The following is a 17,591-nucleotide window of genomic DNA, read 5'->3' as shown; positions in this document are numbered from 1 at the left end:
ATATATTTGGTAAACGAATTAATTTTAATATTCTTTTGTTGCACGATTGTTTAAATTATTTATTTTTTCAAGATTAATTCCTTGGTATGCGATCGTTGGCTAAACGTTTTTTTATTAATTCTTTTGTTTTTTTAAAGATATACCTAGATTTGATGGTTCTATGGTTCTATTATTATAATTTAAGTTTATACTCAAAATCCTACAGTACTACTGCTTACAAACCTCCTATAAGTTATACTAAAAGAAGCCTATCAAGTAAAGGTTGGAATGTTGATTATTTGTGACAATATTATTCTTAATTATAAAACCCCCTTTCCCATGTGAAATCATTGCAAGTGCGAAATAATACATAGAGATAGTCCTATGCTCTTTTAATATCCTACATCCAAATTCCTTATGGCCTAAGAAAAGAATGTTGTCTTTCCTTTCTTTGTAGTCAGATTCTTGGCGTTTTGTAATTTTAATATTGTATTTATTTCAGGAATTTGTAACAAAGTTAATTAAAAGCTCAAAAAATACAAATTTATAATTTAACAAAAGTTAAAACGAATAGAATATATTAAAAGCCACACATACTTCAAAAACCAAAATGAACTTGAACAATTAAGACTCTTTATTTTAGAAAGTAAAAAAATATTTATGTTTTTGAGAAATTAATATATAAATTTACCGACACCAATAGAATAGAAAATATAATTAAATAAGAAAAGAGATGGAGATATTTGGAATGAAAAAACTAAAAAGTTAAATAAAATAGTAAAAGTTAAACGACACCGTTGGAGTCTAATTATGCACCCCTTTTTCTTCCACCTTTTTTTCTTTTTTCTTTCTTTTTTATTATTACATGTCGGAAAAGAGGAAGAAGGGTTTTAGGACAGACGCCGGCGGAGGAATTTCTCCGGCAACCCGCATTACGTGCTGTCTGTTCGAAGAAATTAGGCGCAACCACGAGGAGAAAATCCGACCCGAGAACTCGCCAAATCGTACACCACCCGAAATCCTTGCTGCTGGATGTTGCCGATAATTGATAGCCCACTGGTAGTTCCAGCGAAGGCGAAGCAAAATCGGCCGCTGCCGTCGACCGGGATTAGATAATTGGACGCTGGTAATGATACATCAGCACCTCTGAAATGTAGCACCACTGTCGGGACCTTCACCGTCGTCTTCCCAGACAGATCGTAGCAAGTATCGAAGAGAGAAAACTCTGGCGCCGATTTCAAACTTGAAGCTCCAGCACGGAAGGCGTCGCGCAGAGCAATGTACGCTGGTTTGTTCAATCGAGTAACAGAAGTACCGCAATCGATTATTACTCCACCGTTACCGGTCCGATCAAGCTTGAAATGTGAAGAGGAGATGCCGGAGACGGGCGTACCTCCGACGCTGATTCCGAGTAGTTCAACGTAGTAAAACGTGTCCAACCTAGGGTTCGTGAGGAGAGGAGTGAACCGGGCGGTTCGAGAGACGGCGGAGTTGCCGAAGACTACGGAGGACGGTTTGGAAGAGGCGGAACGGTCCACCAAGCAGTAAGAAAATTTTTGGTTGAAAGTCCGGCCAGCTTGGGACGGAAACGACAACCCTCCCCGGCCAAGACCTAAAAGCCCAGCCGCACCAACGAATAAACCCTCATTATCGTGGCCACAACCAAGGGCTACTTGCTCCACTTTAGTCCGGCGGAAGGTTAGGGTTTCGGTGACGAACTCGCCGGTGGTATAGGAACCGTCGCCGTAAGAAACTTGGTAAAGACACGTCTGACGCTGGTTGCACCCCGGAGATTCAAGCCGACGGCACAGCGGCGTTCGGCATAGAACCTTGGCAAAGGATCCAGACTTAACCGGGTTGAAAACAGGGTCAGTCTGAGAGTAGCAATTCTTACAAGGAGCACACTGTAGCCAAACAATATCACTGCCGGTGTCAAGCACCATGTAGACATACTTGGGTGGCGTGCCGACGCCGATGCGCGTGAAGTACTCGCCACTGCCTTGAGCGAGTCCGGAGATGACGGAGCTACTGAAGCCGGTGGTCCCACTGGGTCGGCTCAGATTTCGAGAGGTAGCACCGAGTGAACTCAACTTCTTGACTCGTATAGCGTCTCTTTGAAGGCGGAGGTGGAAGAGCTCCTCCGGCGTTCGATTGAAAGACAGAGCATCCAAATGGTGAAGGTGCAGTTCTAAACCAAGCTCCGTTTCGGTAGCCTCGGAGGAAAGGAAGGAGTTGGAATCGGAGGGTAAGAATGAAGGTGAGGAGGGAAGGGATCTGAGAATAAGGGTTTGGAAATCGGAGAAGGCGGTGGAGAGAGAGAGAATAGCGAGAAGGAGGAAGAAGATGAAGGGAAGTGAAATGGTGTTTGCCTCCATTTTCATCTTTTTTTGTTAGGAAGACAAAGGTGTTGGAGATGATATTATTATATAAACAAAGGGGGAGTGAAACATTGGAAATATTTAAGAGGTGGAGTTTGACATCTGTGATGTTTGTTTATAACTTTATTTATTTAGATTTAGGCTTTGTTAGGGGTGGGGGTGGGATTTATCATATAATACAATGTTTGTTTCTTAAGAAAAATAAAATCAAACACATCTTTGAATTTAAATGTCTCACTACTTTAAGTAGTTTTTGTTACATCCCTAATCCAATATGTATATTGTATTTATATGGGTATGATAACTTTTAGTTATTTTCATTTGTTTTTTCTTCACTATATTTCAATCCCACTTATTCTCTCATTTTTATTCTCATTCTTCAACTCGTATGTTACAAATTTAAATTTAAGTTGGTCTTTTCTACTCTTAAATTTAATTTTTATCATTATTATTAAAAAGAAAAAGTGATTTGGGGGGGTGGGGAAGCCATAATAAAGCAAAAAATGGGAAAGAGATCCATTATTGGGGGAAGTGCTGAGGCCAACGGGAGTCAGTGGTTGTGTTATGAAATGACTAAAATGCCCCTTCATTTGCCTATATTTCAAATTTACAATAAAAACCCCATTCCTCTTTGTATTTATTGAATGTTTTTTTTTTATCCATATTGTATTTATTGTTCTGTTTATTTTTCAATTTTCTATATTCAATATTTACTACTTCATTCTTTCCCAATTCCGATAATCCCATTTTTACCTTTTTCTTCTTTTTTACTTTTCTAAAGAAAATAATAATAATAATTTTAAAGGTAAGAGAAAAAGATGCCCCCCCTTCCCTTAAGAAAAGGTATTTTTGTTTATGTGATATCGATGTGTGTAAATAAAATAAATGTTTATGTTATTTGTCTCTTCTTTTATGTTAAATTGCCACTTTAATCTCCAAATTTGAAAGTGTCTTTTTTTCTTTTTCTTTTTTTTCTATTTTGTCTCTAAGAATATTTAGTATGTTTATTTTTAGAATTTTTAATTTAATTTCTACAAGTGCTTGAAATTTTTGGAATTTCCAAAAACTTCATAATTCATAGACTATATTGTTAACTTTACATTTATTGTTTAGTTAAAAAAAAAAAAAAAAAACTTTACATTTGTTCTAAGACTAAGACTAGAATTAAAGTTCATTAATTACTAATGAAAATTGCCTTATAACAATATTATTCTACATTTGTGTTGAAGTTCTTTATTACAAGTGCTCCAACAATGGTTGAAATGAAGTAACTCTAATTTGGAAGCTGTTAATTAGCCAACTTAACCCTACAATGTCCAATTTTCAACTGACCCAGAGAGTTGTCCACCTTCAAAGGAGGAACCATGTGATAAATTCTAGAGAAAAAGTCCATAATAGACTTTTAACAACAACTTTAATCGCTTTGGTTACAACTTTAGTTCATTTTTTTTTCATTAAAATGTCCATCATTGTTTGGTCCACTTATACTTTTAAAATATTTGTTTCAATGACAAAACTATAATTTTTTTTAAAATATATGAACTAAAATAAACAAATGTAAAAAATAAAAACCAATATGGTATTTTAAAAAGTGTATATATATATATACCAAAGTTAAACTTTAAAGGTTTATAGGTGAAAATAAAAGGTAAAATCATAAGATATTAAAAAAAGACATATCATATAAATGTGAAGACAAGTGTATCAAATTTCAAGTCGTTATCATATATATATATGCCTTTGTATGTAAAAACAATAAAGTGGAAAGGAAAGAAAAAGAGAATTACAAGTCTCATTCTCCTTTTGTCATTATCCAATCTCATCACAAATAAGCCTCTCTCTTTGACAAGAAACAACGAGAAAGAGAGTAAAATCCTGCAAAGATCAAAGACATGTGAAGGTTGGTGAATACATTCACCAATATTAAAGCAAGAAAGAAAAACAAGACAATTATACCTAACAATTGGGATCTAATGCGACTTTGAGGTTTCCATTGCTGAAAAGGTTGAAAAGTTATTTAGACCATACATGTATAAGAATTAATTTTTAGTTCAAAAATCTGTTTCTTTGCAAATTCACATCCTAATAGATCATGTTTGAATTGATTAAAGAAAGAGTGTTTTTATTAAAAAGTTACGTTTTTGTTTAATTTTTTCTAATTTATTGTCAAACACTTCATTCTTTTTTTTTTTTAAAAAAAAAGGAAATTATATTCAAAATCGAACATGTGAAGAAGTTAAGTCAAACAAAGGTTAAATGTTAGTACAACTTAGACTTGGGAAGCCCTTGGGATGCTCATGATTTTATTGATATAGAGTTATCCAAACATGAGAAGAAAGATATTGACAAATTAAAAGCATGTGAAAGCTTCAAATTTGCATCACGACATTCTTGTTCTTTGTCATCTATACATTAAATTATAACTTTTCTCTATCCTCCTAATTCTCATAAATACATCCAATACAAGTTCCACACAAAACTCAAAAAAAAAAAAAAAAAAAAAAAAATCCATCCTGGAAGCACTTTATGATCACTTAATTCATATATGTTATTTAATGACAATGTCGGCTATTTCTACACTATAGTATATAATAAAGGCATCAAGAGGAATTGAAATAGTCGAGTGATCTACTTGATAAACATGGTATAATCTAACTTAAATTGTCAATCAAATCAATAAAATAATGAAAATTAAAGAAAAGATTAATAAGTTGCCAATTGTTGACAAATTTTGTTCTGAAATCTTGGGATCATTGTTGCTGCAGAGAATAGAGAGTAGAATAAAATGGTTGTAATTTTGAGTCAAAGTTCACATGGCAGCACTTTGTTTGTGGGGCCAATTATGACTAATTAATTAAAGTTTTGTCTTTTCTGCCCTTTATTCCACTAAATGTTAAAAATGCCAACCTCAATTCCTTCCTTTCTAAATGACATAATTTAATGAGAAAAAACTACAGAAAAAAAATGGTATTATAAGATAGGAAACATGAGTAACTCATTGTCATAGGAACAGAGGTAGGAGTCAGCTATGGTTAAAACAAATTATTTATAGTAATGTTTTGAATATTGAAGCTATTTGCATTTAGGCACAGGCTTGTGTGTGTATATATAGTTAAAACCTTAAAACGTGGTCTTGGTCCTTTCATTTTGGGACCTATTTTATTTTGAGCTGGAAAGAAATAGGGTGTTAACACTCAAAAACCCCCTGCTAGACAAGGCATTGGACAAAAAATCAAGTGAAAAGTAGAAGATTGTATGAAAGAGGTGATTGATTGATCATTCTAATAATTATATGAATCAAATATCAAATACTAAGGGTGCAAGGAACGGTACAAAAACTTGAAAGAAGTGTCCACTCCCAACATCTAGCCATTTTCTAATAATTTTGAAAAATAATAAAAGTAATTTTTACGATTTTAAAATCACTCCCATGCAATAAGAAAATAAAGAACATGTTTGTAAGTGTATTTAAAATTTGCTAAAATGACTATTCCACATCATGCTTTTAATTTTAATGATCTAAAATCTAAACGTAATTTTATCGATTTAAATCCATTCCTCTCTGATCAATGTGGTTCCATTTTCTACTAATGAACAAGTTGGAGGGTCAGCTCATTCTATCAGCTTAAGGGACTATAAGAAAAATAGATCAATTGGTCCCTGTCTTCTAGGACGAAAAACTTCCAAAATTCCTGAGCAATTTTTAAGCCAGAAAAGGCTTCTATCTTGTCTAACTACACATATACTTCATTCATTTATTGTGTAAACTATTCACTATGCCCTTCTATCTTATTTCTTTGGGCGAAGAACATGACTAGACTAAAATCTACATTTCATAGTAAAATGTAGAGAACTACCAACTACTGCTTGATTAGCCGTATATATTACAGAAACTACCCTATAGGAAGCAAAACTTAACCCATTCTGATTGATTTAAGAAGCAATTTTAGAAGAGAAGCCACAAAAATTTTCTATCAAACCTTTCCATTGCCCACGTTGCACAATGGTGTTAGAACACGGTCCGATCACTTTGCATCCACGTTCCGTTTATAGATTAAATAAGATGGATTCATCTTTTAAGTTATGCTGCAAGAAGCAGAGGTAATAAAATCATGTATGACGTCATTAGTACTAAAAAAGCATCAAATTACTAGTACAAACAAAAAACGTGTACTACTTAAATCTTCATTGTATCCCCCTATGACAGACACTTCTTTATTCTGACATGCCCTATTAAATGGGCACAAAATTTTTAGTTGTAGAAATAAACATAAGCAGCCTAACAGCTCAAGAATGGGATAGACATAAACTATCTAAACATAGTAACGTTTTTCATCCTAGGGGCTCCCAAGTATAAATTGCAACATAGACAAGGGTTAAGAGATTTTATCTTCACTAGGAAGATACGAAGATGGAACACGCTTGATATTATGTTTTGCATGTTGACTATCCGATATTAAAATCTTTATTAAATAATTAAGGTCTCAAGTTTTTTCAAGTATAAAGAATTTGGATGACCAAAGTTGATATGGAAACATGATTCCCCTATGACTAAGGATAGAGAGGCCAATAGGTTCATCATTTTATAACCTTGTAGAATTCCTAGTTTAAGAATGCAGCGGTCTGAGAGCTCATTAGTCCTTAACATTCCCAACCTTCTACCCTAGAACTGAAATCCTGAAACTCAAAGGTATGTGAGTAAAACTCAACAACATACTTCTTCATTTAAGTAAACTAGATACTGGATTATGAATTACAGTTTGATTTAGGAGTAAACAGAATAATATCAAGAATTAACTCGTTAAATAGAGAAATGGGTCCTATCCCAACCACTTTATGTAAGGAGCAATAAGCTATGTATACAATCTTAGTATCGGAATAAATTTTTGAAGGTTAAATTATAAATTCGGTATTTGGTTTAAATTTTCGATTAGCCTTTATTAAATTTTGGTTCATATGACTTTCCACTTTTCAATTTGATCCTTATAGGTTGGTTAGCTTTCACAAATTAATCTCTTAACCATTTAACCATTTAATCTTTTATTTCTTCTTCACTAAACCCTGAATGCTAATGTTGTCAACTACAAGTGTATCACACTCGATTCATGAAAAATAAAAAAGTCACATATTTAAATATGACAACCAATATAGACATAGGACATATTGTAAGGTTTGAGTATACAAAAGTAACTAAAGTGGAACTATGAAATCCACACAGAACTAATTAACTTGGCAAATCGTAGAAATCAACTAAAAAGTTTTAAAATCATCAGAACCAAATTGAAACTTCTAAAACCATTGGGGCCATATTCATAATTTGGCCATTCTTTAATAAGCCAAAAACTGCACATCATATAACCTGACACGCTAGAGCCTATCCATAAATTGTCTTGAATTTTATTTTTAAGAGCGTTGAGAAATTTACCTTTCTACACAATGAGGCAGTATGGTCATTAGTAGTGGTAGTTGAAACTTGCTGAGAAGGTTGGACCAAAGAAGCAGCTTTTCCAATGAATTTTTGCTGTAAACCCATCAACCCTTCATCGATAAAGCTGCTTGTCCTCTCTTACTATTTCTCCTGCTGGAGAATGTGCCAATCGAGATGCTCTTTCTTTCAATCTTAAGGACCCCAGCTGCTTCCCGAATTGGCCGACTTGCCATGAATTTGTCAACATATTTCCTCGAAGTAGTTGGGGTTTTCTTGCAATTTACCTTTTCTTTGGCAGTTTTTGAGTCCCTTTCTCTCAAGAGGTTCAAGAAACTAAGCTGAATTATCCGCTAAATTATCCATAGTTAGGAGGCTGAGGAAGTCTCCAACATTAATTTTCATCGACTTTTCTCTAACGTTTAGGTAGAGGCTTGACAACTGAGATCTCTACCAAATCGCTTCTAGGTCTCCTTAAGGCATAGAGAAAATTTTCTTCTTGCATCGCCATTTAAAGTATTTTCATTCACTGTTCACACAAAGATCAAGTTCTTACCACAACAATGAAAAAGATTGTAGCAAGCTTCTACAGTATTCCGCGGCCAATAATCACGAAGCCTCCATTCTACTTCAAATGATCCAGTGTTCTCAAGTTCGAGAAAGGCACTTTGTCAGCATCCATATTTCTTTTGCTGTCTAATAAATAAGGGAATGTTTGCCGATCTATTTATTAGCTAAAATGTTGGCTTGCTATTTTCAACCTTCGTCAGCTTCTTGAATAATAGAAAACAGACTTCACAGTTGCTCCATAGATGTAGTTATCCTCACCTTTCCGCATATAAACATCATGCGGGATAGTCCAACGCTGCAGATAATTCTGTCAATTTAGTATGTGGCTGGTTAGCTGGGAGGATTGAAGCGTCTATTTTCCCCGTGTTACTCAAAAAGATAATTGAAGGATTTCTGCAATTTATTCCAAGACCAAGACATTAGTTGGCTTTTTGGCCATGATTGAACCAGACGCCCAAAGACCCACGTAATCAAGATTATAATGAAATGTCAAGAATAGAGAAACATAGGGAAAAAGAAGATTCAGATATATTGATTTCAGCATCCCAAAAATAAAACAGAGGTCACGTATAAAAGAAAAAGCAATCCTAGTAAACAGACGTATGTCAATATATGATAGAGTCAGTACAAATACTAAAGCAGAATAATAAAAAATTAAGAGTGATTATCAAATTCAAAAAGAAGGTTTAACAAGGAACCATGTAGATTAAAGTGAAAGATGAAGAACAAATCATCCTTTTTATTTTACAAGAGAACATGCACCCATAACTAAGTAGCTCATTCTGTATATGCAGGGAAAAAAAATCAACAATAAATAATTACAAACAATGGGAGAAGAGTCACAGACTGTCGTGGGCACAACCAAGAACTAAAAGTAAAGGAAATCTAATATTTGCACGTTATAGACGCAGTCTGAGGAAGTTTTGGTACCAACACCATAACATTGGGTTAACTTCAACAGTAGGAACTCAAGATTAGTTTCAAGAGAGATTAACATAAGTGACCATGACTCCAAGCTGTGAAAATGCAGTTTCAAACACATCCAAACTATGAATCAGAAAAAGAAGCAAAAAGTAAACAGGTCATTCTTTAACCTAATCAATGAAATGATTTAACTGAATCAGCAAGAGCTAGGAGATGAATCGATGAGAAGAGATGTTAAAATCTTAAAACCACCGTATTGAACCACAATTTCATGAGTCAAAATCTCATACATCATCGAGAATGAAACAAACCTCAGTCAAGCTTTAACAGCAGTTCTCTGATCTCTCTGATAGCAGAACTTGCAGCATAAAGTGTCATTTTTTTAACCTGCCAATGGAGAAAATGCAAATAATTAAATAAGCAAAAAAGTGACCATAAATTAATTAAACGCCAAAATAAGTAACTAGTTACGGATAATACATTTTTCTTTACGTCTCAATTTCAACCATTGATACATCCACTTCTCTCCACCATCTCATTTTTCATCATGACAATATTTGGTTTCACAAAGAACCATACTGAATCTTGATGAGGCAAATTAATATTATTCCTGATCTCATGAGTAGAGACTTTTAGCACAATGCATTGACAGAGGTGTAAGCCTCTTCTACGAGAACTGAAGTATGAGCCTCTATAAGGTTAAATGAAGGTATAAATTTCAAGACTAATAGGACTAAGGCATAAACCTCAGTAGCCTTTTAGAACATTCGGTTAGCTATTCAAATATGGTGTCATTATTTCCTTCATCATTTCATCCTCCAAACTGATCAGATAAACACAATGTCATATCAATCTTAGTACAATTATGGCTTCTCAAAAAGAAATAACAATTATGGCTTGTCAAAAAGAAATAACAATAATTATGGCTTGTCCAATTAAACACGGTATATAGAGGTTGGGGTAAAGTTGTGGATACACTACCTCAACAAACCATTCCCTCAAAATGCATTATCCATTTATGCATACCCCTTTAAAGGGTCGAAAAGTAGGGCACTGACGATCGATCCTCATATGCTCCTGTTGGATGATCTAATAGAGAATCCAGAGTCCAAACTCTAAATACCATGTTTAAATCCTTGACTCACAGTATTAAAGATTCGTCATAGCTCACCCATCTCACCCTAATCCAGAATCTCCTTTTGCATTTCTTCTGATGGGACTTCTGACGGCTACTCTAGTTTTTTTATGAACTTATAAATGATTGTTGGGAGCTTTTTATTTTTTTCCTTTTTTCCGTTTTTCCAATGGATGAATTGGAGCATCAAAAAACCGGTGAAGAATGTACAATCTGCAGGCAAAACACGATATTGGAACTACCTCAGGCTGGTTACTTCCAGCCCTTCCTATTCCAAGCATATTTAGGGCAATTTTACCATGACTTCGTTGAATCCCCCTCCAAGTCCTGAGGTTTTCATTCCACTCTAGTGATGGTAAACCATCTAAGTAACCGAATCTTTACCTTTTACACAATTTTTTTAGTTCAAACAGAAACCAACCTAGGAAATATCTACAGATAGTCAATGATTCTTGTTAAAAGCAGTAAAGTAAAGTAGACATCGAATTACGTGAAAACTCGAGTACCGAAAGAAAAACTACGATTGACTTTCTTATTAATTTCTCATATTAACAAAAGATACAGGGGGAACATAAATAGGTTACAGCTTATGATAAAAAAGAAAAGGATATTGGGGTAAATCCTCTGGACCAAGCCCACTAATTCTAACAATACTAAACAAATAAGAGTGGCTACATATACTGAACAACTGGAATATAAAATAATTTTAGTTTATATCACAACAAAACTATCTCAAACAGAAGTCAAGATCCTTGACTTATAAACAAAGAAGAATCAATTTGAGTGCAATCTCTTAAATTCTTAGTAGGAGTGAACTCAAATAAACAGCAAGTTCAAATGCAAAGCAACTCTCAAATAAAGATACAACCAAGTTATAAAAACCGGGAAATTAAGTAGTAAAAAATAAAGTTACCTCCAATTTGTCTTCCTTAGCTCTATGTGTTTTTGGGAGGAAACGGAACTCCTCTGTCAACTGAAAGCATTCTTCTACATTTTCCGGGGATACAAAGTCCATAGCTACTTTTATGCATGACTGATTGAAATTTTGAGACATGTAGGATTAAATAAAACTTCAGAGAGAGCAAAAAAAGCAATTAAAGGAGATCAAAATATGAGCTCTAAGGCAAATACATAACTGGACGTCCAAACGAGGAACCAAAGTTCTAAAAAAAAAATTTATAAATGCTAAGCATATCCAGACTACTCCAATCTCCCTTATCATTCCAACTTTCTCGATAATGCATTTTCTATTCAGTTCAATCCTATCAAGCAAAATTATATCACTATAAAATATTGACAAAATCTAAATAGATGATAGCTAATCAGTACCTGTCTATTTCGAACTTGGTGAGGGCATCCTGCTGGAATGAAAACTGCCTCACCAATGAATTGTTCAAATGTCCAGGGTTCAACACCTACATATAGGCATAGAAATTAAAATAATTATACATATAGGTAGACAGTGGGATAAGGAAAGAACAGTTACCAAACTCCTCCTTCAGCTGCTTCTTGTGTTTTGCATTAAAAAAAACAGTCTGATCATGAATTGGATGAACAAGCTACAGAAAGCACAAATGAACGCAATCAATCTCCTGAAAAGAGCATCTTAATGAAGCTAACACCAAGCAAAGCAAGTACTTACAGAATTTACAGGTTTACACTTGATATGACGAAATTCCTTCTGGTGCTTTTCTAAGTACTTGACTATCTTGGGAACATCCTGCCTACGGAAAATGTCCCAAACAGCTCCACCAGTAGCAACCTCCATTTTTTCATCATCTTCTAAATGACTATCTGCCCCATTCTTAATTGAATCACTTGGTCTTAGATCATTAACTTCATTGCAACCCGAGGCCTTTTCTGTATCATAAGTTTCATGATTGATTTTACTAGTACCGTTAGAAGATTGACCACAGCGCTGACTGGGGGTGTGTGCAATAACTAATGTCTGAGCAGACTTGGGTCCATTTGAACAAAAGATATCAGCTGAAGCACCAGTACTACACATGTCCACAGATGAATTTCTGACAGTAACATCTGTTAAATTGGAAGAGTTGTAATCATGTTTGTCAAACTGTCCGCTGCTCTGAGCCTTTGATTCTCCTAATGGTTTTTCAATCATTGATGGATCTGCATTTGCACATTTGACAGGTTTTGTAACCCTTTTTCTAAAAGATGTATCTAAACTCATCAAGCATGCTTCCTGACCTGTAACTTGATTTTGTTTACATTCAGAATCCTTTTCTGTATCATCAGACGTACTTTTCTTTCCACCATATAGTTCAGAACAATCTTCAGCAGCAAAATGTTTTTGCCTCTTTTCAATGATAGCACGTTGCCAGGTCTTAAGATTAACTTTACTTGTATGGGTCAGTACATTTACCTTTACCAAAGTTATTCTAACGGTAAGCAATGCTGAGCAAGAAACATTAGATGCAATAACAAACAACATCAGCGAGAATGACATACTTGGAGATGCAGTATGATATTTTCTCAGGCAGGCAAAGAATACATAAACCAGATTAAACTCTTCAAATTTAAAATCTGACTGGCACGCTCATAAACAACAAGATGTTTGCTAAACGTCTCATGTTTGTGAATTTATTAGTCAACAATCGCCCATCAATTAATTACATAACAGAAGTTTTTCAAAATACAACATAGATACTGTATATTTAATGAGAGTTCAAAAGGAAGAACACTTAAGAGATTTATCCCCCCAAGCTTTTTCCAAACAACTTGATAAACTAAAAAACTGTGTTCCTAATCCTCAATAGATTGCCCATTTACTTTATGTTTATTTTAATAAAATAAATTCATTTCATGAAACGGTACAAGATGGGGAAAAAAGGCTAAGGGATTCATAAATCATCTTGTACCACTCGTTATGAACAAAAAAAATGAGTTCATTTCCTCTTTATTTTACGCGTACATGCCTATGTGGCTTATCAACAAAATAAGCGGAAAAAAATATCATACGAAAGAGGAAAAAGGATATGGCTGCAACGGAATGAGAATAACTAAAAAATTACCGCATCAGACATATCGCAGTGAAGCTTTGTTACGGAATCACCTCTGCCCAGCTCCTCCGGGTATCCATATGCGATATAAGTTTTGGGTCCCATGTCAGGCTTCAGTGAACCCTCAGGAAGTTTGGTAGCTAGATTCAGAAGACCATATTTTGGGTGGGTATATTCACTGTAAGGAAGTGCTGCAATAAATTCGGCACAATGCCTAGGCAAACGCTCCTCAAATGAAGTGGATGAAGGCCAATCCTTCAGTTTCAACATTTCTGGCCATCCATTTCTGTGCATACGGCCTTCTAAGTATCCGACAAAAAACTGGTGGATATTTATCTCTACCTACAAATAATGATATGTCAACATGTACAACTACTAATGGTACTTAGAAAGATATAATAAAATTATCCATACTTCCTTTACCGTTATAACTTGAATGCAATTTGATAACTAACCTCACACCAATCCAAGCAATCAATAGCCTTCACACTGCATGTCTCCTCTTTGAACTTCACATTAGCACCTGTTTGTCTAAAAGCTCTCCACATAACCATAGGTTCCCAACTAAGACCAGATGTTTTGTCAAGAACATTTCTGACGATAACAGGTTCACCCTTCATCCAGTGCGTTTGAAAATGGTTAACACCGTCATCCATTATATCCAAAGCATTCGGGGAGTATAAGAAATTGTCGCGACTATTTTCCCTAAAAGCTGCTTGTCTGACTTCATTACTGTTAAGACAGCATGATGAACAGATTTCAGAAGAACAAGTATCAGGTAATGTGTAATCGCTTGTAAGCTCCTCTGCTCCTTCAACTAACTTCGTAGCCCAATCAGCTTTAAGGGAACGTCTCAACTCCAAACTTGCAATCCCACAGCCCCCGCGTTTTCTTGGAGGACATGGTATACTACCATCAGGATTCGCACTCCAGACCTGGGAACTTGATGCCATGCCACCGACAGAAGTCTGAGATGTAGATGTCAACTGACAATCTCTTCCTGCCAGCACATTGATGCATTGATGATATTGTTGACTAGATAATTTACTTCTAAAAACTTCGCAATAAATATGTGTCTCGCTACCTTCAGAATGGAAACTTTCCCTCAACTCTTTACAGCAGCTAAGACATAGATCGTAAGAACAGTTTGGGTTGAAGCAGCTTCTGTAAAAGTTGAAGATCGAAGTATTGCAATTGTCACTGTCAAATAAAAACATGCTTTTCTGAGTGGTAGAGAGGGAGTATGCATTTTAAAAAACTGTATATTCTTAATTTCGAGAGAATAAGAATATTCAGTTGTATATAGGAGAAATACTCATTACTACCTGAGGAAAAAGAATAAAGACAATAAAGACCGCTTAAGATACATTTATGTGCACACACGTGTTTGGGAGACAGAGAAACGAGTAAAACACTAAAACAGAGCTGACATGTAAAATGTTCGTAACGATTTTTACGCGTAAAACAACTCTGCAGGTACAATAAATAAAATATTTCACCACGAAAATAAATACTGGTATTCCCTCTTTTTTTTTTCCTACCTTTTTTCTTTCGGGTTAGAGTTCCTTAAAAGGGATGAAGAATGGGGGTTGACAAGAATCAAGACACCAGAGTGAATGAGGTTGTAAAATGGCATGGTCTCAATATTATGATCGAGACGATTACACCAAGCTTTTCTGGACAAATAATTATCACAATACTATAAGACTGTCCATAATCATTAACGCCATCCTCATGAATGAGTCTCTTGTTGTTCATAATCAAATTTTTCCTGTGTACCGTTAAGACTCCACCACTCATCTGTCAATTCAGTTGGACACTCGGAACATCACCTAACCCAATGAGGCTGGCTTGCAGTTTTGATCCTACAATTTTACAACTAGGTCAAATCCAAGGGGTCTTTGGGTTTCAAGTCCATAAGTAGAGATGTAATGAATAATGTTAATTAATAGGTAATAGAACTTATGCCTTCTGGACTGTATAGAAGTTACGGACCCCCTCAATACAACCCCCTCCCTCGCCCCTGCCCCCAAATTATATTTAGATTCAAGTGGGAGCAGAAACATTGAAATAATAACAATAATAAGTTTGAAAATATACCAATACATGCGCTCTGTCTGAACTAGCTTTATTCTTTTTACATCCACTTCTTTCAATTGAGCACCTGAAACCCACAAAGAATTAGATTGGTCATTTAACAACAAAGTCGATCTTTTCTCAGAACAAGATTGTCCAAAGGAATATACCCTGTATATTGCCTTCAACCTCTAGTTCATAACTCTGTTCCCTTTGAATATGCCTGAGAATGGGCAGAACCTTGTGTAGCAAGAATTTTAATCGCTCTACTTTTACACTTGCATCTAATTCTTTGGGAGCAAACTGTCAATACAAAACAATACACTAGCATAAAAAACCCCAAAAAATTGGGTAATTATGCTCCAACTTCAAGTTACTGGAAACGAGGGTATAAGGTAAAAAAGACCTTTTACCTCAACAAACTCTCTTAAGCAAGCCTTGCAATTACAGTGACCACGGCAACATGGACATGCATTCTCAACATCCTTCCTTGTTTTATCAGGGTACCTATTTCATAAAAATCCATTTTCAAGAGTTTTTCCTTAACATCCAGAAGTGGCTAAAACCAAAAGCAAGCATCTCTAAAATTATGTCTGATTTGGCCCATGCTAACTGCAGAAGATACGAGCTAAGATTAATCAATCTTCTTACCATCGTTCAATACACCTATAGCAAAACCGTTTCCTTTGGCAATTTGAACAAAAGACAACCCCACTTGTATCACTCCGCAGACACTGATGACACATCAAACTCCCACCGTTCTTTTTATTAGGCTTATCCTGCATGTGAAAGTCCATTTGTTTAAAACAAACCAGCAACAGCCTTTCACAACTTAGCGTAGATGAACTCTGATCGAAGTCTAAAAATTCATTCACTATCTACCAAACTACAGACACTATTTCTCATCGCAAAACTGAATAGAACATCACCTTACATTATACTTTCTTTTTAGATAAGGAACATCTCGTTGATAAATGAAATAGAAGACCTTACATTCAACATTCATAAAAAGAAAAGTAGAACATTCTTTAGAAACAATTTATGCGAGCGACGTTCAAAACGAAAGGATAAACTAGTATCCAGCTTTGAATTTACCGTCTCGACCGATTTTCCATTCGTTACAACATGATTTCTCTTGCGCTTCGCAGACGCGCCAAGCCTTTTCACAGAATCGGCCGTATCCTTTCCGTTACTCAATTTGAAAGCCGTGAATTCAGATTTTCCAGAATCTCTCGCGATTGTAGCATCCTTAAAAAAATTGTTCTCTCTATTACAATCAGAGAGCTGCCTTTTCTGTTTCCTCACCAGACTTCCATTTCGGTCTAGCTCATCCTCACTCTCTTCCCCTAGCGATCCAAACCGTGGTCTAACCTCGTTCCTCTTCGCCGCCTCCTCCACAACTCTACCGCCGGAACAGAAACCTCTATCTCCATAATTCCGCACCTTATTCAAACTTTGCTTCATGAGTTGGATCAAGTGCCTGTCACAATACGATTTCCCAGGCGAGGCCAGCTCCTTGCAGCGCCAACGAACACCGTCGTTACGCTTGCAGCGGAGAGCGTCCGATGAATCCATATCGATATCGGAATGCAACATAGTTTCCGGCAGGATCATGAATTGAAACGCAATTCTATTAAAGAAAAAGAATCAACAGAGGAATGATTGTTATCCAATTTGGTGAAATGAAATCTGTATCCAAATTAAGGAAGGACTGGCGATTGCATTAGTGAATGAAGAATATGAACGATGATTCATCCAAAACTTGCGAGGAAGAAAGAAGGTGTAGGCTAGGAAAGTAGGAGAATAAACATGAGAAAGAGAAAAAGAAATAAAACTAAAAAGCGGGAAGGGGATCTGGCGGCAATAAAGCGTGAGCGTTCCGTTCCGTTCCGTTCCGTTTTGTGGACCGAATTAATCTCATGTATTAATTTAAAATAACTATAAAGTAAAATTTAATCCATTATATATAATCTTTTAAAATTAATTAATAGTTTAATATAATTAATTAATAAGCATGGATATGAAATCCCAAACATGAATATTTAATTTAAAAAATTTGAAGAATAAGTATAGATTTTGAAATT

The 17,591-nt window shown here is 35.3% G+C and overlaps 2 protein-coding genes across 9 annotated transcripts; both read right to left on the bottom strand.

The window, feature by feature from the left end:
- Nucleotides 1-728: 728 nt before the first annotated feature.
- On the bottom strand, nucleotides 729-2,553 carry LOC103483183 (aspartyl protease family protein 2). The gene has a single exon (XM_008439666.3). It carries the CDS (start codon nucleotides 2,358-2,360, stop codon nucleotides 936-938), a length of 1,425 nt encoding a protein of 474 aa, XP_008437888.1. The 5' UTR covers nucleotides 2,361-2,553; the 3' UTR covers nucleotides 729-935.
- A 1,466-nt stretch (nucleotides 2,554-4,019) lies between these two features.
- LOC103483181 (lysine-specific demethylase JMJ27) lies at nucleotides 4,020-17,349 on the bottom strand. Of its 8 annotated transcripts, XM_051085842.1 has the most exons (17): nucleotides 16,603-17,346; nucleotides 16,159-16,286; nucleotides 15,921-16,014; nucleotides 15,678-15,810; nucleotides 15,532-15,595; nucleotides 13,887-14,631; nucleotides 13,444-13,773; nucleotides 12,620-12,794; nucleotides 12,054-12,541; nucleotides 11,898-11,970; nucleotides 11,741-11,826; nucleotides 11,325-11,444; nucleotides 9,588-9,663; nucleotides 7,783-8,745; nucleotides 6,338-6,443; nucleotides 4,314-4,353; nucleotides 4,020-4,232 (listed from the first exon to the last, which is right to left on the bottom strand). In XM_051085842.1, exons 1-13 carry the CDS (start codon nucleotides 17,119-17,121, stop codon nucleotides 9,589-9,591), a joined length of 3,030 nt encoding a protein of 1,009 aa, XP_050941799.1. In that variant the 5' UTR covers nucleotides 17,122-17,346; the 3' UTR covers nucleotides 4,020-4,232; nucleotides 4,314-4,353; nucleotides 6,338-6,443; nucleotides 7,783-8,745; nucleotide 9,588. The 8 variants fall into 8 exon arrangements, with proteins under 8 accessions (XP_050941799.1, XP_050941797.1, XP_050941801.1 ...); XM_051085840.1 differs by lacking the exon at nucleotides 4,314-4,353; XM_051085844.1 differs by lacking the exons at nucleotides 4,020-4,232; nucleotides 4,314-4,353 and adding an exon at nucleotides 10,258-10,832 and having other exon boundaries at nucleotides 5,992-6,443; nucleotides 16,603-17,348.
- Nucleotides 17,350-17,591: the final 242 nt, after the last annotated feature.

Source organism: Cucumis melo, chromosome 6, assembly GCF_025177605.1.
Source record: "Cucumis melo cultivar AY chromosome 6, USDA_Cmelo_AY_1.0, whole genome shotgun sequence".
Classification (NCBI taxonomy): domain Eukaryota; kingdom Viridiplantae; phylum Streptophyta; class Magnoliopsida; order Cucurbitales; family Cucurbitaceae; genus Cucumis; species Cucumis melo.
This window is presented reverse-complemented; position numbering and strand designations above follow the sequence as displayed.

What these genes read in the sequence shown, in the direction of transcription:
- LOC103483181 (XM_051085842.1), bottom strand. Translation starts at nt 17,121, where the DNA reads ATGATCCTGCCGGAAACTATGTTGCATTCCGATATCGATATGGATTCA. An exon ending in ACTGCGATATGTCTGATGCG is followed by an intron (nt 12,795 to 13,443) that starts GTAATTTTTTAG and finishes ACTTTGGTAAAG; the next exon opens with GTAAATGTACTGACCCATAC. An exon ending in AGTGTAAACCTGTAAATTCT is followed by an intron (nt 11,971 to 12,053) that starts GTAAGTACTTGC and finishes TGCTTTCTGTAG; the next exon opens with CTTGTTCATCCAATTCATGA.
- LOC103483183 (XM_008439666.3), bottom strand. Translation starts at nt 2,360, where the DNA reads ATGAAAATGGAGGCAAACACCATTTCACTTCCCTTCATCTTCTTCCTC.